The sequence below is a fragment of the Melozone crissalis genome, unplaced genomic scaffold (assembly GCF_028551555.1).
Source record: "Melozone crissalis strain CALT ecotype California unplaced genomic scaffold, PUWL_Pcris_2 ptg000023l_1, whole genome shotgun sequence".
NCBI classification, from domain to species: Eukaryota; Metazoa; Chordata; class Aves; order Passeriformes; family Passerellidae; genus Melozone; species Melozone crissalis.
Genome location: NW_026535801.1, coordinates 20,948,841 through 20,976,418, shown reverse-complemented (window position 1 = coordinate 20,976,418; position 27,578 = coordinate 20,948,841). Strand labels below are relative to the sequence as shown.

Here is a 27,578-nt window from a genome sequence, read left to right as displayed (position 1 = left end):
AAAGTGCAAAAAGACCACTTAATTATCTGCAGAGGGCTAATAAGATCATTCAGGTGAAAGAAATCTCATCCTTGACAATCCCCTAGCTGTTTACAGAGGTTTAATTGACTATATTATTTCTCTTTTTTCCACAGATTCTGTTTTAAATGATTTTATTATGATGCACTGTGTTTTTATGCCAAATAGTCAGCTCTGCCCAGCCTTGATGGCACAATATCCTTTTTTAAGAGTAAAGTTGCTTTAGCCATTATACCTGTCAGTGATGAAAGTGAAGATTCCCTCTGTCAGGAAGTACATCATGTCCCATGGAGGCTGTGCCTTGTGAGTAGATTCTCAGTGTCAGACCAGCAGCTGTGCATAGCTCAACAACTCTGAAATGGATAGTGTATTACCCATGATGAGATACAGTACAGACCATGAAAACTCTCTATTTCCTGTGCTGATTGCTGTTCCAAGGGAAATAAATGTACTGTCCCTCCACCAAACAAGTGAACTTACATAAAAATTTGGGTTACTCTTCCTGTATCCTCCCTGTCTTTTTTGGGTTTTGCTGAACTACAGCATTTACATTTTAACTGGGACGGTTATGGCTTAGTGATTTCAGTGGTCCACTGAACAGATTGCAAACTGTGAACTGCCTCTAGCAAGAGGCTGCCTGAACTTGCAGTGGGTAAGTAGTTCCTAGGCACTGTCATAATTGTTATGAAAAAGTAGTAATAATCTGTAATAATAGTCTATAGCATATGCAAACAAACTGTAAGAAACTTCAATTGGATGTGAATACTAGGAGATGAAATCTTAATAGTGGAGAGCATTGAGAGCTGGGGATGATTCTCATCCTCTCTGCATGTTTCACAGGAGTCTGTGAAATGTCCATCTGTCACTTACTGGCAGATTGTTTAGTTTGAGGAGCTGTTGGACCTAGAGAGTTTTCCTTGTCCACAGTGACTTGAAGCTATCAAGTGACTGGGAACATTAAATAAACATATAATGTTTTCTGTTTTATAGAATTTTGACAGGGGTATAATAACTTCAGCTCCCTATTTATTTGTTTTGAATCGCAATGGTGTGAAAGTGCTTTCCTTCAAGCTCAGTGGGGCGAGTGACATCTGGGAAAGCTCACCTCCTGAAACCACAAAATAGAGCATTGTGTCCTTGTCTGGCAAGCTTGAGAATCCATTTGTGTTACTCCTAGCGAGGAGAGTAATTGTTTTGAAAACCTTTGGACCCATGAAACTGGTCTGTAGGAGATTGTTCACACACCTGAAACAAACACATTTCCAAAATCACATTGTTTTGGATATCAAAAGTATTATGAAATGCTGTTGCTGACAGCATTCAGAGGGGAAGAAAGGGCAACACTTTTAATGTTTGGGGTTTTTTGTCCTGATTCACTTAGCTCATATTATTCAGTCAATCCATTTGAGATTCAGGCTTCTCTTTCCACAGTTACAATTGAATACCTCTATCCAACAACTGGGAAAATCAGACCCATAAGTAAAATGTACCTCATTCTTTAGAGGGGAAAAGCTTTTATGGTAATCAAAGTTAAGGATAATCACACTTAAGGATAAATAGTTGTGATGAAATCTGTTCTGGAGAGGATGCTAAGACCATGGTCTTCAGTGGGTCATGGCAAGCATCGTGTTAATTCTTTTCAGAGAGGAGCTGGAAGTAACTGGTATCCTACTGCTTTAGTGTTAGCTTTCCTGGAGCTGAATTATTATTTATTTGGTTCATTCTGAATATGGAAAAGCTAACTGTGCTTTGTTGATTGTACCATTGAAATTTATTGTTAGAGTTGAAAGGTTCCTGACAAAGCTCATCTTTTTGGAGCAAAATCATGCTACAAAAGTGTTTGCCAATGCTGTGAGACAAAGGAGAGATTAGTTATGCTCAATGAGGAAATTAAAACAGAAAAAGAAGAAAAGTTGATTCAGTCGGCGACTTTTTACTTCAGCTCCCAGTTTTGAATCAAAACAAGTCTATTTTCCTACACCCACTTAGGATACTATTTTAGCTGGCTGCATGCAAGTATGAGTAGAGCTTGACCACTGAAGTGCTGTCAAGCATAGTACAGAGTATAAATTATTTGGGCTTTCACTTCTTTTACAGCAGTCATTTGTAAGTTATTTTAATCCTGAACAGAATGGACAGATGAACCATTTTGTCCAAGTAACATTATTGCTTGCTGTGGATTCCATGCCTATTCTGTCCTGTCCTTCTGCACGCCAAGTCTTTTTCAGTCATTATAGAATAGATCCTGCAATATGAAAAAAAAACCAAATTTCTGTTTTATAGGGAAGCAAAGCATGCTCCCCTGTCCTGGATCAGATATAATTCCTGTGTGTTGGACCAAGGCCCCTTTGTCCCCTTTTCTTCACAGCATAGAAATGGAGAAACTCTCAGAGCTACAGTTTATCAGATGGAGGCAGGACAAGGCCTGAAAGAAAACCTGAAATAGAGCAGCAACTCCAAAAGTGACCTTGGGTTAGTGCCTGTGTGTAAGCATGTGTGCAAGAGTGCACCTTTAAAGTACCACTGTCCAAATACTTGGAAAGAATAAAGTCCTCTTTTGCTCTCTGTAGATGATAGTTCTTCAGTACATTTCTCCTTTACCATCGTGCCACCAAAAATTTTGCATTCTGTTGTAGCAATGATCTTGCACAGCTCCTGCTGTAGCTGGGTCTTCCTATACAGGGAAGAACAGCCTTCAGAATTGCTTCAATTTCTTAGCATATGCTAGGGAAAATTAGAAATATATGTATATATTGAGCCCTAACCATATTGGTGTTGATAAATATTTGGCAATTATCTGACACTTGTTGCAAGTGTACATCACAGTTTGTTTCTGATTGCAGTCTGTAGTGAAGCTGCATCCCATCCTGAAGATCGCATAAAAATGTGAGAACCTTTCATTGAATTTCCCTGTGATAATGTTCATAAAAGATAAATCAATGTAAATGAGCAGTAAAAATATAGAAAAATTACAAGTGCCTGTGGTGAGTCAGTTAATAAGAAAGTAAAAATGCATTAAATAATTATAGTGTTTGAAAGGTAAATATGGCATGAGAAAAATGACTGTGTAGAATATTAAACTTACTCCCCAAGATATTGGAGCACATAACTTAGAATGAATTATTTACTTCTTATGACCTTCTGCCTTTCTGCCTTAATTGTACTGTCATGTTTAGTTCTCTGCTAGTTTTAAACCTTTCCAAATTAAAATGCAGATTTCTGAAAGTTTGTCAGTCAAATGAGCACCCTAGGGCTTTGGGCCGCAGGATCATTTCAAAGTGTGATTTAATAGGTACTTTTCCCCATTGCATTTTATTAATAGTATTGTTAGAGATTTTTTTCTAAATTAGAAGCTTAGAATAAATACCTTATGTAATTTGTATTCCTCATTACTATTTTTATTTTCCAATTAGTATTTTAAAATATTTTGATACAGCAACTGAAAGTTCATCTTGGAAGGATGCAAGGACGCTGGACATGGCTGTGAGGGAGAGTGTCAGTATTTTAATGTTACATGTTACTATGTAATTTGGAATAACATTACTCATGGCAGTCCAGAATCAGAAATCTGGTAACTGGGAAGCAAAGTTGAAGATGTAACTGCACTCATTCGGTGCTTACTTTCCACTCAGCTCTCAGTTTATTTGAACAGTTGAAATATATATTGTTAACCTTTTTTCAGTGAGAAATAGACACACAAATTGTCATATCCTGTTTCTTCTGGAGATACTTCATTTTCATACAGGTTAAAGTCTCAAATTATCTCAATTTATTGCCCATTGTGCTTTTACTTTTTTTCTTGGTTTTTTTTTCCTTTCAATAAATGTTACTTTTGGCCTTTTAGCTATTTGTGTAGTTTTGTAATGTTGACACTTTGTCTTTAAAAAGGTTATTGAAATGTTTCCCATTTTTTCATATTGTTCATCGCAAAATAACTTTCACAAAGTATTGTGTTTGAAATACACTTTATTTGACATAGTGGAAATGTCTGATTTCCTCATGACAATGAGGCTACTACAAAATTTATTATTTTACCCTGTGTTTCTATAGTCAGTTTAGTCTGTAAATGTCAAAGTTGCCCTCCCTTAATGGGACTGAGTTCATTTTGAGTTACAATACCTTGTAAAAGCAAAAGGAATAGCACTGGTGGTTCATTCTGGTAGTCTTCCTAACAAATGGAAAATTGGAATTGTTAATGAACACAAAGTGACATTTTTCTTTTTCTTCAAGTGTTTCCAAAGAGGAACAAGGAGAAATATCCTCCTTCAGTCTCCATGGTTAATCCTCTTTGTTGTTCCAAGTGTCATTTCTCTTCTATTCTCCTAGAGCAACCATCTCTGTGGTGAAACTGTGATCCTTCCTGTGCTCTTCAGAAAATTCACTTTCATTTTACTTTTTACTATGAACGTGAAAAGTTTGCAAATTCTTATGCTAGTGGATGTCAGAATTTAGAAGTGTATTTTGGAAAGTTATGTTTGAGCACGCTGAAAGTGGTTTGTTGAAGTCAGTTGCTCGTGAATTCATACTGGCCCTGATATTTTCAATCACTGAATGTTTTCCTTGACACTGGGGCACCTATCATGCCCAGCCTTCTCAGGGTACAGAGCAGGAGAAGATGGATTATGCCCTCAACAACAAACGGCGAGTCATTCGGCTGGTTCTGCAGTGGGCTGCTTTATATGGAGATTTACTGCAAGAAGATGAAGCAGCAATGGCCTTTTTGGAGGTATAAAGGAATCATTGTATCACTGAAGTGAAAGGGATCATTTCAAAGTGCAAAGTTTATTTCAGTTTATGATGTTTTGTCAGGTTTGGCTGCAGACAGTGAAGGCAGCACAACAGTGTTTGAACCATTGCCTGCCTCTGGAACTCTGAAAATAGTGTTGCAGATCCCTTTCAAAGCATTGTATGGGTAGCTTGTGTTTTAGCAGTAGCTGAATTTGCTTTTTCTAGTATTTTCTTCTGAATGGTTCAGGGGCCCTACAGACTGAACTGGAGGGCTGTTTATGCCTGCCTGAGGTGTGCCAGGAAGGAGCTGGAGGGCTGCCACTCTACAGAACCAAAAGTCCTTTTCATTTGAATGAAAGCTGTACGGCAGCTATTGGAACTTAAGATCTTTGTCTTCAGAACCCTTGTAAATTCTTTGTGGTATCTGCCATATCCTTGGATTTCTAAGATAAGAATGCACTGCCAATGGCATGTTAAATGATTGGGATTGCCATTCTTATATATGGTGTTTATGTAACAGAATGCCATATGTTACTGGCTGAATGAAAGTTCTTGTCCTAAAGAGCTTAAAACTGAATCTAAGATTTAGCAGAGGGATTCGAATAGAGAGGGACTTTAAGAGTGGTAGACACCCCACAAACCCACATGGGAAAGTTTTTCAAGTTTTGGAGATGACATAGACTTCCATTAGTCCAGAACTTAAAGAACAATCACTGATTGCAAGCACAGAGATCCTTCTTGGGGACAGTTTTATGCAGTTGTAATAGGAAGAGGACAGAGGAGGTTTAAAAGTGGGTAATACTTTAACGGATTACAGTCAGTGACTCAGGAGCAAATCAAGCCCTGAAGACTACAACACCAATGAATAAAAAAACCTATCATGCTGGATTATTTGTGGATTTTTTAGTCTTTTTCCTTGACAATGTGAAAATGCAGGTTTTACACAAGCAGCCGGTGGTTACAGAGTGAGCTAAGGAGCCTCATCAGGCTTCCCTTCTGCATGTATAACTCTTGCTTCAAATCAGCTGGAGATAAACAAGTAGAAGTAATAGAGGGTTGGGCCCAGCATGTGTTCCTCTATGCAGATTATCATTCTTTATAATCATTAAGCTATCAGATGTCATCTCATAATCCTCTCTCCTGAGTACTGCTCATTTACCCCTATAGTTATTTAAAGACTATTCTGTATCATTTACAGGAATTTTATGTATCTGTATCAGATGATACCAGAATGATTGCAGCACTAAAGGAGCAACTTCCAGAGCTAGAGAAAATTGTAAAGCAAATGTAAGCATAGTTTTTGCTTCTTTCCTTCCCCTGACCTTTTTCTCAGTAAATTGATGAAGAAAATTTATTGGTTATATCTATTAAAAAGCCACTTTGTGAATGACAGTCAGTTATATGAAATTGAAAGTTTGCATGCAGGCTTATTTGAATTAATGTCTATGGCCCTCTTTTCCACATCATTCTTGCAAACACCATAACCTTACTGAGAGATTGACAGAAGCTTATTTCATGCTTACATGAACTTTGTATAATATTTTTTTACCTTAGTCATAGATTAACTGTGGTATAATCTAGTCCTTTCATATATAAATAAGATTATATTTATATGCTAGTTTGACAAGTGGTCCATGTTCTATAAGTGATTTTGTACACAAAATCTTCCAGGCAATATTTCATTGTATATTCTATGCTTTACCTTTTTATAGTTCTGAAGAACCTAAAGCACCACAAAAGAAGGTAAGAAAATGTATTTGTTAATTTTCTCAAGTAAAATCTTAAGCACAGCAAATTCATAAGCATCTTCTCTTTAATAATCATGGATATATTAAAAACCACATTGAGAGATAGCTTTTAACATTGTCAAATTTTGCATTGCTACTCTTTTTCCTGCTATTGATAAGAGATGTACTGTAATTCCTGTGTACCACATGTTTATTCTTGCACTACTGTGAATCTCAACAATTCATTTTCAGCACAAAGTTCTTCTGCAGCTGTTCAACACAAGTGATGACAGAGCACAGAAACGCCAGCCTATCAGGGGCAGTGATGAGGGTGAGTTTCTTCTCTGCTAAGTTTTCTTGAGTCACTGACATCTATATAAATTTGTTTGTCTCAAAAAAAGGTTTAAAAATAAATGAAAGTACCTACCTAGAATTTTAGAGCTTGGCCTGAAACAAACTCTCTTTGCTTTTGCTAGCCCACTATTCTCTGTTGTTGGTTTGAGGTGCTCCTGGTCTTTTCCCTTAGTTACTTGTGCCATCAAACACTGCTTCCTTGGAGAAAGATGTAAAAACCTTTAAAATAAGGAATGAACAAAACAGGGAAGAAGCAATAAGACACTACTGCAGGGAATGGCAGTGCAATAAAGAGTGGAAGCTGAAGGTCATGTTTGAGCCTCTGCCTCCCCTATGAGCTAACATGTACAGCTCTTCTTTGCAAGGTAGGAGTGGAGCAGATAATCATGCCATGGACCATGGATCTAGAATCCAAGAATCTAGGCACACAGCCTAAAAAACAAAATCTGCTGGTTTTCCCTATTGGTGTTGTTTCATTCTCTGAAGAGATTAAGGTAAAATTTACATCACTGTATCAGAATGTAATTTTCAGATTACCGATAAGGTACTCTTAATGGTTGTTTTGTGGAACTTCACCTAAAACAGCTGCTTCTTCAACATGTTTGATATTAAAGGATAGCTCTTGCTAATGAGCAGTGGTAAAAACAAGGTAACAAAATTCAAGGTCATGTAGCTGAGAAAGCTGGTGGCAGAAATCAGACCATTAGAAGAACCATGTTAAAGCTGGAACTAACTATATATGAACAGCAGACATCCTGCCAGTCATGCAGCTTCTGTTGTCCATAGTGGTGTTTCTAGGCCTACAAAGAGGGAAACAGTTCCTGCTGCCAGGGAAATACTACCTCTTGTGTCTGTCCAGACAGCAGTAACTGCTCAGATCATATGGCTGCACCTTTCTCATTCACAGGACAGGCACTGTCCTGAACACTGAAAATCCAAAATCCAAAACTCTGGGAAATCAGAGATTTTTGTATTGGAAATTGTAGAGCATCTGAGGACAGGGCAGCTGTGTAGTGATTTATTGTTTCTTTGTTTCATTTTGTGAGGAGTGGTTACTGAAGTGAGAGTAATTTGTATGGTAAATGAGTGGTTTTTACACGTGGAATAAACCGTGCAATGTTTTTTTCTTTAGTTCTGTTCAAGGTGTACTGCATAGACCAAACCTACACCACTATCCGTGTGCCAGTGTCTTCTTCTGTGAAGGAAGTGATCAGTGCAGTAGCAGACAAGCTGGGCTCTGGAGAAGGCCTCATCATAGTAAAGATGAGTTCAGGAGGAGGTACTGTACCTGCATCATCTTAAACACTCCTCAGTTAAGCTGGAGCAGAATTTTTGGAGAGATTGAAAGACCCCAAAATTCAGTCAAGGTTTTATACCCGTGTACATGTTCAGCTTTTACACAAGTCCTAATGAGAGGCAAGTCCTTCCTCTACTGCAGGCACAGACTGCAGCTCACAGGGGAGACAGGACCAGTGGAGAATCTGCATGTTACAGAGCACAGCTACCCTGATTTTCCTTTGCCGTTGTAAGAGTTTTTTAGCAACAGAAATAGGAGGTATTCATACTAAACTTGGGAATCAGCAATGTCAGAAAACACTGCAGGGCCAACATTCTGGCAGTGGTCTCTACCATTTTGGCTGCTCTGTCCATGAAAACCATTGAAGAGTGCCAAACACACAGACCTAGTGTTTGCAGAGGGTCAGGGATCAGGCCCCCCTCTATGCTGTGGAAATGCAAGAGTAACTGGAAAGTGAATTCTGCTGGAGAACTGATGTTGCTCAAGTGCTTTGGTTGAGTATGACTGTGTGGAGACACACAGAGGTAATGAGTGCTGTGTTGGAAGGCGTTTTTGCAAACAGTGGAGCCTGCCAAAAATGGCTCACTTCCTGGGAACTGACACCAGGTGGCTTTACTTTTTGCAGTTGAAGCAATTTTTTGTCAGATTTGCTGACCACCAACATCTTCTGGAAGAGACTGTTTTGTAATTTACTTCATTATCTTTTCTTTACCTGTGATGTGATGCTCTTTAGAAATGTTGTAATGCATTGCCATCACCTCCTTGAGCAGTTACTGCCTTCCAGAGCAATTTCTTTTAAGAACATCTCTCCAAATGCTTGCAGCTCAGCAACAAATGACTGGACTCCCTAATTAAGCTTAATTTTTGCAGGTAGTGTCTAGTGATAGCAGCACAGGCTTCTTGACCTGTCTGTGCAGTTTGGGGCTGGGATTCTGGTTCTATAGGAGACTGGTTTGGGCTGAGTTTACCACATTTCTTCAGTAAAGAGGGTCTTGCTGTCTTCTATTCTGTGTCCTGAATACTTGAATTACTGGGCAAAATTTGTTCCCAGAAGTGTGATGTGTGCAGCTGGTAGATCAATCCTGCTGTAATTGTAATAAGTAATAATTTGTTTCATTTTTACAGAAAAGGTTGTGCTCAAGCCTCACGATGTTTCGGTGTTCACCACCCTGAGCGTTAATGGCCGGCTGTTTGCCTGCCCTCGGGATCAGTTCGATGCTCTGGTATGTAAGTGTGCAGTGCTCAGAAACATCAGGGCTTTGGCTTATTTGGACACCTGGCCCTCTTTGCATTTCCACACTTCATATAAAAGCTAGTGGAGGCATTCACAATAAAGGGCTTGTCACACTGCAATAGGGTGAGCCCTGAAAATAAAACAAGCTGATGTTCTAATTCCCTAAGGTAGACCAGAAATCCATCCATCTGATCCACATAACAGAACTTGATCCCAGTATTCTCTCTGTCACACTGAGCATTTAGAAAGAGCTGAGTATTGTTACCAAGACATGCAGTAATTCTTCATTACACAATTATCTCCTCAAAGTCATAGAGATATATTTTCTAAGAAAAATGTTATCAATTAAAGCATTCTGGAGATTTGATTCCGGGAGTAAATTCCTTAATTTTGTTTTATTTCTCATCCCCACAAAATACTGTGTCACAATCTGAGATAATTCTAAGTAGAATCACAGAAAATATTCATGGTAGAAATCACAGAAAATATTCATGTTTTTTTCTTAGGTGGAATTGCTCATGAGTACTTACAGTTTATACAGTCATTCTAGCAAACTCCATGGGGTCTGCTTTTATAGAGTTTGATTTGACTGTACTTTTTGTTCCTTTTATTTCATTAAAAACAAATGTCATTGCCAAGTCATGTCAGCATGAACTCTATTACTCCTAGCCTTGTTTCAGCCTCCTGTATGCTTTTAACAAGCCACTTAGTATGTATGCCTGATTTCTTTTATGGATATGGTAAAATCTATTCTTTGCTGCTGCTTTCAATTTAGTAACCAGGGAATGCACATCCAGCATATGTAGTTCCATGCAGAGATGCCTCTTGTTCAACTTATTAAATTCTGGTGTTCCCTTAAGGTTAATTAATCCTGCCAAGTAGATACCCTCATGGGGCATGCTACTGTAAAGCAGGGGTGTTGCATCAGTAAAACTGTGCTGGGTACTTATTTATGGCTCTGCATTGTCTATGTACACATAGCTTTTGCAGCAAATTGTCTTGGCTTTCTGTACCTTTTTCCTGTGCTATTTACCATGCATCAAGTACTCAAAGTGCTGCAGGGAGCTCAAAGATGTAGGGCTGCAATTGGCTACTTTTCATCAACTAGACTGAATTCAGTAAGAATTACAGAAGTAAATTCAGCACCTTAAAAATGGTCCTCAGCATTGCATAGCAAACTACAACCCCTTATCAGCTGCATTTTTTCAAAGAGGTATAAACAAATCAAAAAATGTTACAGCCTTAGCTGCCTCCCAGTTTAATCCTTTCACATTCCAGTTTCTGGCTTCTTCCTGTTCATGAACATTTATCCACATTACATTTGGCAATTCCCATGTGAAAATTGTTCTGGGTAGATGAGTTTTCAAATATGCTGTGAGTTTGCATCTAAGTGCTTCTTTCCTAGCATAGGAAAATATGTGTTTGTTATGGTAACAGCTATGTTGTGTTCATCTCCAAATGGGGGGAAAAAAGACATCTTTCAATCTGTAGGCAGTTCTCTTTCCACAGATTTCCACAAGTTAGAATTTTCTACACAAAGCTGCTGTACTTTTATTTCATATGTCGTCATACACTAAATAAATTTTGTGTTTGTGCAAATCCCAATTCAAAGCAATCTGCAGCTTTTTGTAATATTAACGGCTGCTCTGGATTTTTTAGAGAATACTTCTCTACCATTTTTTAAAGTATAGATGAAGCTTTTAAGGTGATAATGTTTGTGATTTAGTTAAGTTTTTTTAGTTAGTTTGTATGACGATGATAATTGAAAGGAAAGTTTTCCCTAGAGTACAAAGCAAGAATGCATACAGCAGTAAAACCCCTAGACACTATGTCCTACTGAGAAAGTGTTTTGATGTATTAATCCAGTCAGAGATTTCTGCTGCTAGTACCTTGCTCTTATGCAAAATAGGATTCATTTAGTAGGCTCATTTCTTATATTGCAGCATCTAAATAAGGTCTGTCATTCTGGCAGACCCCAGTGAGTTTGTGCTGGGGAAGCAGCCTGTTGTCAGTTCGTGCTCCATCACCCCGTGTGTGACCAAGGGGTGAGCTCCGGGTCGGGATGCTCGTGTGTGAGCTCTGCCGCCCTCTCCCGGAGCAGCGCTGCTGGCCCGCGCCTGTTTCACCCTCCCTGTGCCGGGGCTGGTTGGCAGTGTCTCAGCAGTGCTGCTCAAACACTTCATCCTTATTTTTCACCCTCCCTGTGCCGGGGCTGGTTGGCAGTGTCTCAGCAGTGCTGCTCAAACGCTTCAGCCTGATATGTACCACAGAGTGCTTCACATCTGACTTGATCTCAAGCCGTGTTTTAAATCTCTGTTTAATACTTCACCTGTGTGCAGAATCATAGATCACGTCTCATTTGCTGGGTGGCATGGAAGTGCCTTTCAGAAATGGTTTGTACTTGGTTCTTTCACATAAGACTGTGTTTATATCATTTTAATCGGCCTAGCCAGGACTTTGCAATGACAAATTGTGCATCAAATTTGTGTACTGTCAAAGAGAAAGTATGAGGTTTATTTTATAAGTGATCAGCAGATCTTGCAATCACTGCAGATTTCTGAAGCATGCTAGATGTAGCAATTCTCATCATTAGAATCAGGAATATGTAAAAGTATTTGGCTTGTCCTTGGTGGCCTAGTTGTTTGTGCATGTGAAAAAGGAAACATAAAAGTTTTTTGGAAAGACCTATGCTCCTAAACAAACACACATGCTTTAGTTAGCACAACATGTATTATAGATTCAAATTTTAGAACAATGTTAAAAATAACACACTGAGAACAGTCTGGTTTATTTTCTTACAGTGTCTCTGAAGAGCTTTCAGAATTTTCCTGACTATCTTGTGCATACTGGATACTGGTTTTGCTCATTACCCAATACCTGTGTTTAAAAGCAAATTTCAGTTTTATTGCAATTTCAGTTTTACTATTACAAACTTGATTAGGAAAGTGGTCACACTGAAAAAAAAAGTTAGAAATACTATAGAATGAAAGCACCAACCATATGTCTAAAATATTTTTATAATATTTTCTTGTTTGTAGGCACCACTGCCAGAACAAGAAGGACCATCTACTGGTACAGTAGGAACATTTGAACTGATGAGTTCCAAAGACTTAGCACATCAGATGACAATTTATGACTGGGAGCTCTTCAACTGTGTGCATGAGGTATGAGGATCTATCTATTCAGCAGGTTAGAATCTATTAAAAAGTGTTTTAACTGTACATTGTAGCTTTAAGCATTATTTCCAAAACCTTCTCTAAACTTGATTTTCAAAAATTCTACAATAAAGCCACCTATAAGTTTTGAAAGTATAACACATTCTTAATTTTATAGGCAAAATAGAAAAATAAAGTTAGATGACTTCTGGACATGTGCTGCTTGTTGAATTACTTTTGTTTGTTTTAAGGTATTGAGCTGTTTATATATAATCTGTAGTGACACTTTTACTATGCCTCAGCTATTGTATACTGGATTTGTAACCTGAGTCCTTGTCATCTGTGGTGCTATAAATGTAAACTAAACTGCAGAGCAAATTCAGGCTGGATACTTACCTGGTCAGTCTTAGTCTCTTTCCTTGAAGAAACACAACTTCAAAAAGAATTCCAAACTGTTTTCTCTTTCCTAGCTGGAATTGATTTATCACACTTTTGGAAGGCACAATTTTAAAAAGACCACGGCAAATCTGGACTTGTTTTTAAGAAGATTCAATGAAATTCAGTTCTGGGTGGTCACCGAGATTTGTCTTTGCTCTCAACTCAGCAAGCGTGTTCAGCTGTTAAAGAAATACATTAAGATAGCAGCCCAGTAAGTATGCAATCATGTGGGAACTGGAAGTGAGGTTCAGTATGGTCAATGTGGTTTTATTTTCTCTTTTCAGACAGCCACACAGAGTAGAGGTTAAAACATTCTGTATTTGGTAATTCTGTCTGTTTTCTTATAGGGCTGTATAGAACCTTGTTAATACATATTCTTCTTTTTTGTGCTACTCTTCCATTGCTCCTTGATCTCTTAGGGCCATGTTTACCCATCAAATTTGTGAGAAAATATATTTCAGTTCATTAGAAGAATCCTTCATTTACCCTTCCATACATTAGCAAATACTAGTTTGTGAATTAGTGAATATTAACAAAATTGAGCCTGATTTTTCTGAGAAGAGAAATGTTTCTGGTTCTGCTCAGGAGAACCATTCTCAGAATTTCCCTGACTGGGAAAACCAAGAGGGGAGAGTAAAGAGATGTAAGGAGAGCATGGAGATGATGACACCCATGTTACTTTCATTTTGTTTGGGATTTGCAGCAAGTTTGCTGATGATACAAAGAGTAGGGTCCTGCACGTGGGGAAGAGTAACCCCAAGCAGCAGCACAGGTTGGGGGCTGACCTGCTAAGGAGTAGCTCTGCAGAGAGGAACTGGAACTGTTGGTAGATGACAAGGTGACCATGAGCCAGTAGTGGGTCCTGGGGACCAGGAGGGCCAGTGGGATCTTGGGTGCATCAGGAAGAGTGTGGCCAGCAAGTCAAGGGAAGTGTTCCTCCCACTCTGTTCAGCTCTGGTGAGGCCACATCTGGAATGCTGTGCCCAGTTCTGGGCTCCTCAGCACGAGAAAAACAAGGAGCTACTGGAGAGGCCACAGTGGAGGCCACAGAGATGATATGAGGTCTGGAGCATCCCTCACAGGAGGAGAGCCCGCAAGAGCAGGGCCTGTTTAGTCTAGAGAAAAGTAGAGTGAGAGATCTCATCCATACATTCAAATATCTTCAAGGGTGGTGCCAAGAGAATAGTTCCAGGCCCTTTGTCCTGTGCCCAGTGACAGGATGAGGAGCAAGGCCCTTAAACTAAAACTTCACCTCAGCACGAGGAGTAACTTCATGTTGAGGGTGGCAGAGCACTGGAGTAGGCTACCTAGGGAGTTCATTGAGTCTCCCTGTCCACAGTTCAAAACCCACCTGGACACATTCCTGTGTCACCTGGTCCAGGTGACCCTGCCTTGGCAGGGGGGTAGGACTGGATGATCTCCAGAGGTCCCCTCCAACCCCAAGGATTCTGTGATTCTGTGATTTTTTTTTCCTATACTTTTAAAACGCAAAATATGAATGTCCTGTCTTGTTACTAACTGCTGGGTCTGAGGCTGCATAGCAGGCGTTCTTTCTGTCTTCCTGTATTGCTGTCCAAATTTAAACTGTTTGCATCCCTCATGCCAGAGATGTCAGCCTTGACTCCCTAAAGAGTCAAGAGCAGAGCAGTGACTGACTTCAGAGGGAGCCGGGGTATATCCATGCCCTGCATAGGTACAGATTTTTATTATTGTTCCACTCTCCCTTTCCAGCTCATGGTGTATTTATTGATGTCTGAAAAACAGTTTGCAGAGGTTTGTAGTGTTTGTCTATAGCTCTGGGCATTGTAACTAGAAGCCTTTAGGCAGGTCTACCAACAGAGATGTTGTTACTTGCAGTTAAACCAAGATTTTAACTTTTTTGCATCATTACATGGAGTTGTGTAAAGGAAGAGATTACTGTTGCAGCTGGGATGGTGCTCTCCTCCCAGTTAGTAATTGCACGTAGCTGAACTCTGTGTTCCCATCAAAACTGGGGATCAGTGTGGCTCCTTCCTCCAGGACACCCTGCTCTGCAAGTACCAGCTTCCTTCTGGGATCTACTTTGGGCCCTGCAGTTGGATTACAATTGGTCAAGGGTGAAGATTTAAAAAATCTGATGGTGGGCATGCAGGATCAGTTTTATATTTAGAACAGAGGACAGAATTTACCTCTTTAGTTTCTAAAAATACACGCACCACATATTCCATTATCTCACTGCACAGCCAGGAGTTGGAAGCAGCTGCCGGCCTGGCGGGCTGTGCCCAGGAGAGGGCAGTGGCACCCACACAGACGTCGGGGTCTTTCCTAATCTCAGGCATGAAATGAGAAAATGTTGAAATGTGGTCATTAAGATACAATAATAATTTCCATAAACACTTGAAATCAAGTATCCTAAAAATTACAGTTAAATATCTCCTTAATAAACTGCCCTAGCCTGTGAATTCCTCCGAGTCATGGGTTTAATCTTGTGCTATTTACAACAGCCTGACAACCTCCTGTTTACTTCCATGTTTCTGGTATCACTACAATGCTAAAAATAAACAGCTAAAAGCAGTCTGCTCTGCTGGGTCCTCTTTGTCTCCTAAAAGCAGAGAAATCCAAAGCACAAGATTTTCCTCTGTACAAACCAAGAGGGCAGGTTTAATTCCAGCCGCTGGAAAGGCGCTGGGAAGTTTTGCCAGGCTGCTGCCCTCTGTGCAGTGCTGCCATGGAAACAGCTGCTACACATGCACTAAAACAAACACAAAGTGCACTGAAGTTAGAGAGGAGAAAAAGCCCAGACCTTGAAGCAATATCTTTGAGGAAGTTTTGCCTGTGAAGATCCCTGAGACCTAATGAGAACTTTACCCTACCTAGAAGTACTAGACTCATTAGAAAAGTGTTCAGGGAGAACAGCTCAGTGCTGCACTATTAATCTTAGGCATGACTGGTGGTAACAAGATGCCTTGCACGTACTCATTTTCAAAGATAACTGCTACTGAGAAGCTTTTTTCAGTTCTGTGGCTTGAGGTGCAGATATCATTGCAGAAGGCACATCATTTTGTGTCTGCCACCCCATGCACCCTTGATGTGTGCTCCCAGTCTGTGCAGGCAAGCACAAGGCCAAGTGCTGGCTCCAAGTGCTGTGCACATGTGCTTTCAGTTGCAGGAGCCAGTGTCGCTTCAGCATCTGCTGGAAAAGGATGTAGAGGTTACCAGGTTCATCTCTTTTCTCCAGCTATTGTAGGAATAAACTTTCAAACAAAGGGGAGAAGTTAACTGTATTTCCAACAGGGAGTTCTTCCCATATTAATTGTATAAGAAAGTCCTTCTGGGATGTGCTTGCACATACTCTTATGGATGTCTGCAAATGCAGTTTGTGTGTATTTCCTCTTTGCAGCTATATCCACAGGCTATTTAGCAGCCTTCTTGTGTATCAGTGTACTCAGACACTTTCATTCAGTTTTTGAAAATCATTCTTTGTGTACATGTGCATATGTTATAAGCCCAAGGAGCCTGTGAGAAATCTCTGAACTGTGTGTTTGTAGAGAAAATGGCAAGATGAATATGCTTGTGTGAGTACAAAGAGACTTTAACCACATACACGTTTGTTTTGGAGACCAGAGACTGAATGTGTGTGTTTGCTGTTCATCCTAACAAGAAGATTTTTCTGGTACAGTCCATTCTGTGAGGCAGAGGGACCTCTGCTCTGAGGTGGTGCTTTGTGGTGCTTTAGAGCATCCACTTTTTGACATTTTACATGGAGTTTATATGCAGTAGAGTGATGGAGCATTGTTTCTAGTGCCTTACCGGGGTCCTTTATCTGGAACTGAGCTATTTATAGTAGTCCCTGTAGGATTTACTGAGTACCTGAGGTAGAACATCATATATCTATGTGGATTTTAACTGGGACAATGTCAAATTGTATTCCTTAACAGGGTATTTGACAAAACATTTCCTTTTAAATATGAAGATAGATTCAAATTAAATATTGCAGATACAGTTACAGCTGCCTACTTTGTTTGAGCACTAGTGCTGTGTGTTACTAATTATTTAACCCTGCCATAATTTATTCCCAATCCTGTCATGGGCTGTGGACAGATATCTCTTTATGGATTTACTTGTGCTTAGGGAAGAGGTTATCACTGACAGCCTATCCTGTCTGCTTTTCATCTTTATCTCCCCTCAGATGCGCTAATGAGGCACTCCCTGACCTGTACTAGTAGATTAAGTTGGTGTAGCTTTAGCATTTGAGTTTATCCATTCTACCCTTGCTCACTGACACTAATCTGATGTGGGAGAATTTGTGTGAGCAGCTCTGCCAGAAGATCTGAGAGGGCATCAATCTCCCAACAGGCAAACCAGCATATGGGAGAGATCATTTACTCAAATGCTCAGTGTTCACACGGTGCAGACACAAGTGAGGCCGAGATCTCAAAGACTCACTCACTCAATACATCCAAATCTGGAAAAATGAAAGTACAGAAAGAATAGAATGGTGTGGATGATGGAGAATAGGATGGTGTGGCAATTATGAAGTCAGTAGGATGAGATGATTGTACTAATTTTGTCTGAAGCTAAGGATATCTCAGAGGAGCTAAGAGCTTCAATGATGAATTAAAAACACGAGAATCATAGATTGAATCTTGTTAAAGTTTTCTTGGTAAATGACAGAATGATAGAATAGTTTGGGTTGGAAAGGACTGTAAAGCTCATCAAGTTCCAACCCCCTTGTCATGGGCAGGAACAGCCCATTCTTCCACTAGACTGGGTTGCTTAAAGCCCCATCCAACCTGGTCTTGATCCCTTCCAGGAATGGGGCAGCCACAACTTCTCTGGGCAGGCTGTTCAGTGTCTCACCACATCAGTGCCCTCCTTTGCACTCATTCCGGCAGATCCATGTCCTTCGTATGTTGGAGTCCCAGGGCTGGACCCAACTCTGGAGGTAGGGCCTCACAAGAACAGCAGGGGAGAGCCACTTCCCTTGGCCTGCTGGCCATGGTGCTTTTGCTGCAGGACATCGTTGGCTTTTGAGGCTGCAAGCACATATTATCTGCTCATGTAAGAGTCTTGTCCACCAGCATCCCCAGGTTCTTCTCCCCAGGGCTACTGCTCTCAATCCATTCTTCAGCCAGCCTGTGTTTGTGCTTGGGATTGCCCCAGCTTAGGTACAGGGCCTTGCACTTGGGCTTGCTGAATTTCATGAGGTTCACACAGTCCCAGCTCTCAAGCCTGTCACAGTCTCTCTGGATGGCATCCCTTCTATCCAGCGTGCCAACTGCACCACACAGCTCAGTGTCATCAGCAAACCTCCTGAGGGTGCACTCAAACCCACTAGCCATGACACTGACAGAGATGTTAAGCCGCAACAGTCTCAATGCCAACTCCTAAGGAAAGCCACTCGCAGCTGAGGAAACAGAGATTGAGGTGCTGAAATTGATGTTGTTGGCACATCAGTTGAGAAAAATAAGAGATTATTTGCAAAAACCCAGTGAGGTGCAGTTTTGTGAGTTTTTTTCCTGATAGGCTTTGTTGTATCTCTTCCTTTCCTGTTGAGTCAGTGAGCCACTGATGCCACCTCAGCTGAGCAGTTGTGCTGACTGTGCCCATCAGGTTGTATCTACTCCTTCATATAGCATGTTGGATCTTCCATAGCACTCAATTATATGTTCCAGTTTTTCCTGACTGATAGCAAAATCCTTCTGTGCATTAGAGATGGAGTGGGACCTGGAGCTCCTTTAGACCAGGACCTCTTTAATGAAGCTGGTAACAAATGGCTGATCTTTTCCTGAAACATACTAGAAGTCCCAGAATCTATAAGGAATAGAAATCCTATACTGCAGGAGAGGTCCCTGCACGGGACATCTCTAGCCAGCTGGTCTCTTCCCTTTAAAAAGACTCAGTGGCCCTGTAAACTGCAATGAAGATTGCCTAAGGAGAGCTTCAAGCATTCATTAGCTGTTCAGGAGCTGTCAGCAAGTTCTGCAGCAAATGAAGTTATAAACAGTTGTTTGCACTGTTTCTGGTATCCCTTGGGACTGAATTGAGCCCAGTTTTAGGACTGTGTATCTGGGTGGAGAATTGGTTGAAAGACTAGAATTCCTTGCAGAAGCTGGCACCCAAGTGAAGTAGAAGAAGGGAGGTCATTTTAGGAGGGAAGGGAAGGAAGCCTGCAGAGTGTGGTGAAGTGCTAACACATTGGTGAAGAGGTGTCTGCAGGCAAGCTGGCCAGGACTGCCTAAATTTAGTCACTTCGGAGCTAGATGCCTGGGTTCACCTCTTAAGGTTGTCTTAAGTACTGCTCTGACTGATATATGCAACTTAATACCTGGCCCTTTGTGTTTCAGCTGTAAGGAATACAAAAATCTGAATTCCTTTTTCGCTATTATTATGGGACTGAGCAATGTTGCTGTGAGCCGTCTCTCATTAACGTGGGAGGTAAGTCTTTGCTAAAGTCCTATTCCAGGAAGCTTGAGGGGAACTTGTGCTTGTAGTTTGCAAAAATGTGAATTGGGCCTTTATTATTGATAAAGCTACTAATTCAGCTCCTGACCATAAGCCTTAGCTAAGGCTGACAGTATTTATTAGTAAGGCAGTATAGTACACCCGTGGATGTGCTGAATACTCACAGGAATTAACAAGAGTGACAACAGTGGCTCCTATTGCAGAGCTAAACTGCCCAACAGGATGAGCAAGCTAGCCAGCTAACCTCTTAGGTCAGCCCATCCTCTGTGTGCCTTCACTTTACTGGTGGTTCAGTGAGATCACTCCACTAATAATTCTCTTAAATTCATCCTCTGTTTATACATATTATTTTCTGATCTCCACAGGGACTCTGTTGCCCTGTTAAAATGTGGGACCAGTTCTGGATTTCTCTCTGACATGCATTTCCAGGCTTACTGGCAGTTTGGTCTTCATTCTCAGGGCTTCCACCTTTTTCTGTGGCTTTGCTCTTTTGTATGAGGGTATAAAAGGGTGCAGTGTCCAGCACAGTGTAATCACTGAGAACATACTGGCTATCAAAAGCAGTACAGATTTAAATGTGCATGCATTTTTTTCATTAGAAATTTAAAATAATTAGCATGACTGAGGTTATTGATGCAACTGAAAGCAAAATTTGAACTCCGTTAAAAATGTGCTCTTACACAGGAGACTAGACTAACATGTCTGAGGGTACACCAGTCCCGTTTTCAAAAGTACATTTATCATATCAAATCAGTGCTACAGGCAAAGATTTTCTGGTTCTCAAAATAATGACCCTTTATTGGTGGCTACTGAGAGGAGCTGGGAGAGCTGAGACAGTACAGGACTAGAGAAGAAGGAATTGAATGTATATACTACATACAGCAATCTGAAATCAACACTAAGTCTGAGCTGGTAGGGGGGGCACAGATCATTTGTACATGTGGAGATCATGGAAATGTTATCACACTCTGGTTCTGTAGAGCAGTTGCTTTAACAAGAGAATTTCTGCAATTTGATTTTTAGCCAGATATATACAGAAAATACTTAAGACAAAACGTACCAAGACCTGATTTTTTCTATATTTCATGCATTTACATTAGTTGCATGCAGAAATTAGATATTTGCAGGTGCAAATGTCCAATTATACCACTTACTTCACAAATACCTAATCTGCATGCATATGCAAACTAGGCACACAGTTGTTGACACACATCATTAAAAATTAGGCCCTTGCTGTGGCACAGTGTAAATAGCTTGCCAGGGTACACACTTCAAATGTAGAAAGTATTGCAAGAAATAATTTCTGCACTATAAAGTCTCTATTAATTTTTAATGTTATCCACTGCTAATAGTAGTCTGAAAAACTCAGCAAATGCAGAGAAATTTCTTACTAAAAATAACTGACATATTCTGATGGTACATAAAAAAATTACAGTGATTTTTGAAACCAATTTATAAAATATCTTATAGTCTTTAGAGTAAAGTTATTTAATCTGTGTAACATACTATGCATGAGGGGGAAAGAAAGTATTTAGTAAAGCCCATCTCATCTCAATCATTGCATGATCAAGTGACCATTATTTATTTGTGTAGGTATTGTGGACTGAAAAAATATTCATTAATTTGTACCCCAGAAAGTGATGGAGGACCTTTGCTGCTGAGCATGTCAAAAATTTTACTAATGAATGCATCAGCATGAGCAAAAAAAACCTCCTGGAAGTGCCCAGGCCTGAATATGAATGTTTGCAAGGGCAGTTCATCATAGGTATGAATAATTAAACTGATCAGCCCCTATGCAAGCTGGGTGTAAATTTTATTTCCAGATAGGCTATAATCAGGGATGCCCTGAAAGCATCCACATGAATTTCCCCTTACATTCTGAATTCAGTGCTTGCTATGTGAGCCAAACAAAAATCTGAATCTAAACATCCCAAAGGACTAAATTCAAGTCAGGGTTTAAATCAGGATCCAGGTTTCATGGCTGGTCCCGTCTCTATTTTTAATCTGGTTGCTAGGAAACATGTTGTATTTTAGATTAGCACATTGTTAGAAATATCTGGCAAAAAAAGAGCACTTTCCTGACTTAGGGCGTTGTAGAAGGAACTAGCATTTACAGTAAAATTACTGCACTGATCTGATTTAATTAAGGTTTGCTATTTTTGTTTTTCTTAACAGAAACTCCCAAGCAAGTTCAAGAAGATCTATGCAGAGTTTGAAAGCTTAATGGTGAATAGCAATAGATCCCTTATTCTATGCACAATCTGAGATAATTCAGTTTCTGATTTGAATTCCTTGATTCAGAACATTTTATATGTCCTTGTTTGACTTTAAGAAGTTTATGATCCCATTTTAGAGCTGCTAAAACAAGTATGTATGACTAATAAATTATACTCTTAGGAACCTACTCTGAGAGAACTTATGTACCACTCAAAGTTAATCTGGGAACTCAGAAAAGCTTTATCACTTGTTTTCCAATAGTACATATGGGAAATGCTATTTTTCAACCTGGATTTTTCCAGGCAATACATTTTACTGCTACAACATATGAAAAACTGGATCTGCAGCTGTAAGGAGGGAGGAAAAAATATGTGGTTTCTTTTATGAAGAATGTTTTTGTAATCATATCTAACCTAGGTATTTGGCATGAAAAAATGTTTGTGTTTAGTGGTTGCATTCTCATTGTGTAACCAGTCAGGGAGAATGATAAAAGGTGTCTGAATTTGCAGATGCACTTTTAAAGTCACAGGAAAAAAATAATGTTTTTAATAAATACCATGACATCTAAATTAATGTATATAGTGTCTTGATATATATAATAATACATATTAGTAATTATTTGATTTTTCTTTTTTTGTAAGGATCCATCAAGAAACCATAGGGCCTACAGACTGACTGTAGCTAAATTGGACCCTCCAATAATTCCTTTCATGCCACTGCTTATAAAAGGTAAGCTTGGATGCTACCAGAATTATTAACTTGAGAGCTATTTGTCAAATATCTGAAGGATAAGAGTAGCAGCAAGAAGAAGCAAAAATCAATCTCAGTGTGAGGTATTATCTTTTTCCATTATGAAAAGCACAATACAGAGACAAGACAAACTGCTTTTGTACATCTGAATATCATACCTCAATTTTATTAGTCTTAGAAATGCTGCATATTAAAACCTAAATTTTTTACTTTACAGCTGCTACAATTTTTGTAAGGGTAGATAAAACATTCTGCTATTTTGTATGGCCATGATTCGGGAGTGGGCTTTTATGTGTTTTTTATTTCTGTACAGACATGACGTTTACTCATGAGGGAAACAAGACATTCACTGACAATCTAGTAAACTTCGAAAAAATGGTACGTATGACATATTTGAAAGGAAACTTAAAAATACCTCCCTATTCACCTCTTCAAGAGTGAACTTCTCAACAGTGACTTTCAGGGCTAGGGAGAATGAAGGCAGGACCAAGACCTGGCAAAAATAGCCTGCATTGTACACAGAGCCTGGGGCCTCTGGTTTTCTGGAAAACCTCACAGAGGTGGAGAATAAACTGCCCACTGAGGCATGCACAGCCAAAATATTTCGTAGGAGAGGGAGCATCAGGGACAGGAAGCAGAGCTGTTAGAGACACTTTTTAATAGTGTGGGACCAACCTGTGATTTTAATGCTGTTCCTTCAAACAGGCCTGAACTGCCTCAGGCTGGGATAGTTCTGCATTGCTCCTTGGAGAATGAAAAAAGCATTGCAAAGAACTTGCACAACATATATTTCTTCTTTCCCTTCACTAATGAAAGGAGATGTCTGTGGCTTGATTGCTTTCCTACTGGAAAGGAAAATCAATGATAAAAGGCTAGAGCATGCTCAAATCTAAGTCCTGCACATAAGCTGTTATAATTCCAAACACCATTGTCAAAAACTGCAGGCAGGCAACCTTCCATTGCAGAAGTCTCAACTGAATTTCTTAGCAGTGAGAAGACATTTTCTTGGTTGCTGAGATCATGTTCCTCATTAGTGTCGTTAATGACACCTGTATCTGAGAACCTGCATAGCCAAACCCAGCTACGGCATCTGCGTAGGAAAACCAAACCTGACTTACTGCTCTGGCAGTCAATAGTAGAATCACAGGATCACTAAGGTTGGAAAAGATCTCCAAGATCCCTGAGTCCAACTCTTAGCCCAGCACCACTGGGTTCCCCAGTAAACTTTGTCCCTGAGTACCACATCCACATGCTCTTTGAACACTTCCAGGCATAGTGATTCCACCACCTTCCTGGGCAGCCTATTCCAATGCCTGACCACCTTCAAAGTGAAGAAATTTTTTCTCATATCCAATCTAAACCTCCCCTGGCACAACTTGAGGCTGTTTCCTCTCAGCCATTCAGCAGCCATGCTAGAGCATATTTCCTCTGGCACCTACATGTGCTTGTTCTTAGTAGTACAGTAATCAGAACCACTCCATTCCACTGGAGTTACATAACTCCAGTTATTTCCACTGCACTGTGCAGGCGTTTGTCTGACCCTCTGAGCACTGATAACTGCAGAGGGGGAAAAGGGAGTGCTTTAAGCTCTTTAAAAACTTCACAGGAAAGTGATCATCACTCTGAATGAATTCTCTTAGATTTTAATCTGTAGCTCCGGGACAGCCTCTGTCCTTGGTTGAAAGTACCCCTTCACTAACATGAGACATTTTGTAAGTAAATGGCAGTGCTAATGCCTGAGTGAGGGCCTGACCTCACTTTGCAATAATGGCATTCTGTAATTGCATATGCAGACTGTGTTGCCATCTCCTTCCAAAGGCCTTGAGCATGCTACCTGCAGAAAAGGACTTTTTTTCTGCACTGCCTGTTTTAATTAGGTATAGAAATAACAGTATAGATAGTAAATACTTTGGGGAACACAAAAGGGATCTCAGACTTGGTTGGAACACCTCCAAACCAGAATGGATGGCAGCTGCATTGCTACAGCCATGGTTCTGTGGCTGGCTTCATCATCTCCACCTCACTTGGCCTGTTTACACCTCCTGAGCTAGAAGAGCCAGTACATCCACTGGCCTCAGAGCTCCGTGCTTCAAGCTCTTTATGCCTCATTTTGTGTGAAAGCCACTACAGGAGGGAGGAGCTCTCCTGTAAGCACTTCCCATAGACAGAAGTTCAACACAGGCTTGTCATTTAAGAATAGTTCTGCACCACTCTGTACCACATTTTGGCACTCCCAAAGCCAAGAGTGAATTTTATAGCAGCTTAAACTGATCTATATCTAAGTTTCTGCAGGTCTGCTCTCTTTAACTTAGTCTGCACATTGTCTTATCTTCAAAAGAATGTTACCCCCAGAAAAAGCGTTTACTAGTAGCACTGAAAAGTTTTAAATAATGTTTTATACTGCAAGAATGTAGTATCAGTAATCTGAGTTTTGTTAGTTTTCATTAGGAGAGGAATGTGAATTAGAGTTAGTGCATTTTTGATGCTGCATATTTTTTATGGAATCAGTACTATGTCTCATGTTCCTCAACTCACCAGAAAGGGAAATATTCTCCTTTTTTAGTATTCTAAGCCTTTCTTTGGTTGATATTCTACCTAAAAGCTCACTCTGCTTTTTCTCCAGGCCTTACTGCAAGTATATCTTTTGTCTCTTTATTGTTCTTCACTAGCTCTTCCGCATGCTTCTAGGTGCTTTTACTGCCTTTCTCAACCCGTAGCTGTTCAGAGCAACCTGTATTCAAATTCCACCCACATAATTCGTTCAAATCCTACTGTGGACCTGGCAGTTTTTAGCTTTTTGCATGTGTCATCAGGTCAAGCAAAGAAGAAAAGCCTACTGTTAAACCTCAGTCGCTGCCGCCTACTTGCGTTAAGCTTAAAACTGTCATATCCACACATAATTGCCAGATATTAAACTGTGAAGACAAGACCACTCAGCCAGATAACTCTCAGGTAAATTCTCCTCTCTTTTAAATAAGTATAAGCCCAAGTTTTTGTGATGTTACTCTGCGATTTTCAGGAGAAAAGTAGGAACCAGATTTTTTCACAGGAATCATGTCCTGCCATTTGTTGTTGCTGTCTGTTTGTTCTGCTGCATGATGTTCTGTCATAAGCAGATGGAGATTCCTTAGAGTGTTGCTGGGAGCCACTCTTACTGATGTTTCTGAAACATCTTGGTTCTTTGGAAGATTGTTTACTTTTATGCTTGCTAAAGTTTACGAATAAAAATATCAGGGTAGTTGCCACTGGTGGTGCCACTTGCCACTGGAGGAGGTGGGTCCCTCCGACTCCCATGTAAGCACAGTGATGAAACTGAGAACAGCCTCTGGCATCACGTCTGCATTCTCACCACAGAGCCCTGATCCCGACAGCTGATGTGCTGCTGACAACTTTATTCCTGTAACTGGCAGCCAAAAGTAGAAGTTTGATCTAGTGGCATCTCTTCAGCTGAAGCAGCTTCCTTTAAATCTTTCCTGTTTTGCAATGTTTCTGTTATTATTTATATTAAATGATGCATTCTAAAACATGCAGAAGCTGTCAGGCAGTGTCTGAGCCAGGAGCTCCCTGAGTGCCAGAAACAGCAAGGCCTGGTTTCCTAAACATTTGTGTTTCATGGCTGCTTGAGCTCTGCTCAGATCTCTCCTCGTGGCTGGGGCATGTGTTGTTTCTTCATGGCTGGGGAATTCTGTGTGAATAGGCTTTTGTCATAACATAGGAACTTGCACTACAGCCTTTTTCCTGAAGGAGACAGGAGGGCACTTACACAATCTTTCTCTTGTCCACAGCCATCTGTTTTCACAGAAAATTGGTAGGAGCTTTCTTGTGTTTGAAAACTCTGGGCTCTTTTTTCAAATTGAACAAAATTATCTAGGGAAGAAGGGAAAAACAGACAGATGGTGTTGAGCCACATTAGCCTAGTCTTTTTTAGCAACTCAAGCTAACAAAGAAAAAGACTGAGTCAATTTTTTCCTGCTACTCTTTCCTATATATTGATCTTTTCAGTGGTGGAGTGACAGAACTGTGGTATTGGCAGTAGTAAGGGGACATCACTCTGCACAGCATTGCTGAGCTTTACCTGCTGCTGCCTTTGTGACTGCCTGCTCTTTCTTCCCCTTCCCCATCTTCTGATCCCCACAGATGCCTTATCTGGAGGAGGCTGTGAGGAGTGGGAGGACAGGGACACCTAGCCAGGGAAGAGAGTAACCACAAGTGGCAAAGTCACAGCTATGGGTAAAGAGGGAAGTTTGTAAACAGACCCATTTGGTTTGTACCAGTTGTGGGTAAACAGTACTGAACATGTCAGAAATAGGTATGCTCTTAGTCTTTGTATTTGCACTGTTTGTGCTCTTTACTCATGCCATTGCACGAAGCCTTAAAATCCAGTCTGGAAAATGTTATTTATGTATTTTTCAATAAGTAGGCAAAATTACTAAATTACTAAATTATTGGTCATTGTAGTGTAAGGCTTTGTCTTCAATAGCAAACAAGACATGGTTTAAGAGAAGTATTGAATGTCTTTTACTTATCTCACTGCAAGAAGCTGTTTCCACCATGGTGCTTCTCAGATGTACATTCTAGTTTGGCATATATGGCAAGATACCAAACCACCTACATCTCTTCTCCCCTGGTGATTTGATAGTACACGTTAGTTGTAAATGAGCCTTCAGAAGACTCATCTATGTAATAACTGAAGACATATTTATTACAGAGGAGCAAACCTTTTAAAGCTTTTTAAATACTGTAGTTTTAGTTTGGAAGGTACATGCCAATATACACCATTTAAGTGACACTGCTTTTATAACTAAATATTTAGAAAAAATTTATAAGTGCTTTCCTAGAATTAGGTCTTGGCAGGGAAAGAAGAGAGAGGAAAGTGAGGAAAGTACTGAGCATGACTCTCCTTAGGAACAGGCAATATTTCATACTCTTGACCACTTACTAAATTTTTCTTTCAAACCTCAGCTGCCTAATTGCACTCTGACTGCCAGTACAGAATTTTGTATTCATAGACAAAGGGAAGATTCAATTAATTGGGAACTTTATCAGTGCCATTTCTGAAATCATCAGAGAGCCTGAACAAAGATTACTTTCTGTGGCACCTTGTCCATATGACATAACCCAGCATTATCTCAGGAATAACACCTGTAGAGGGAGCAGAAGTCAGGAAAAAGCTCTGGAAGTGCTGACCTGCCATGGCAGCACAAGATAGTGCCATG

General features: G+C 40.1%; 1 protein-coding gene across 4 annotated transcripts in view; it reads left to right on the top strand.

Moving 5' to 3' along the window:
- The window catches only part of RAPGEF4 (Rap guanine nucleotide exchange factor 4), a 140,848-nt gene that overhangs the window by 106,384 nt on the left and 6,886 nt on the right, over nt 1–27,578 (top strand). For all 4 annotated transcript variants that reach the window (XM_054277604.1, XM_054277603.1, XM_054277605.1 and 1 more), the window contains 13 exons: nt 135–213; nt 4,594–4,744; nt 5,945–6,033; nt 6,459–6,489; nt 6,726–6,804; nt 7,960–8,106; nt 9,250–9,347; nt 12,397–12,522; nt 12,984–13,162; nt 19,278–19,368; nt 21,571–21,621; nt 22,254–22,341; nt 22,676–22,740. In XM_054277604.1, the coding sequence (XP_054133579.1) occupies nt 135–213; nt 4,594–4,744; nt 5,945–6,033; nt 6,459–6,489; nt 6,726–6,804; nt 7,960–8,106; nt 9,250–9,347; nt 12,397–12,522; nt 12,984–13,162; nt 19,278–19,368; nt 21,571–21,621; nt 22,254–22,341; nt 22,676–22,740 (1,274 nt within the window). The remainder of the gene's footprint in view (nt 1–134; nt 214–4,593; nt 4,745–5,944; nt 6,034–6,458; nt 6,490–6,725; nt 6,805–7,959; nt 8,107–9,249; nt 9,348–12,396; nt 12,523–12,983; nt 13,163–19,277; nt 19,369–21,570; nt 21,622–22,253; nt 22,342–22,675; nt 22,741–27,578) is intronic.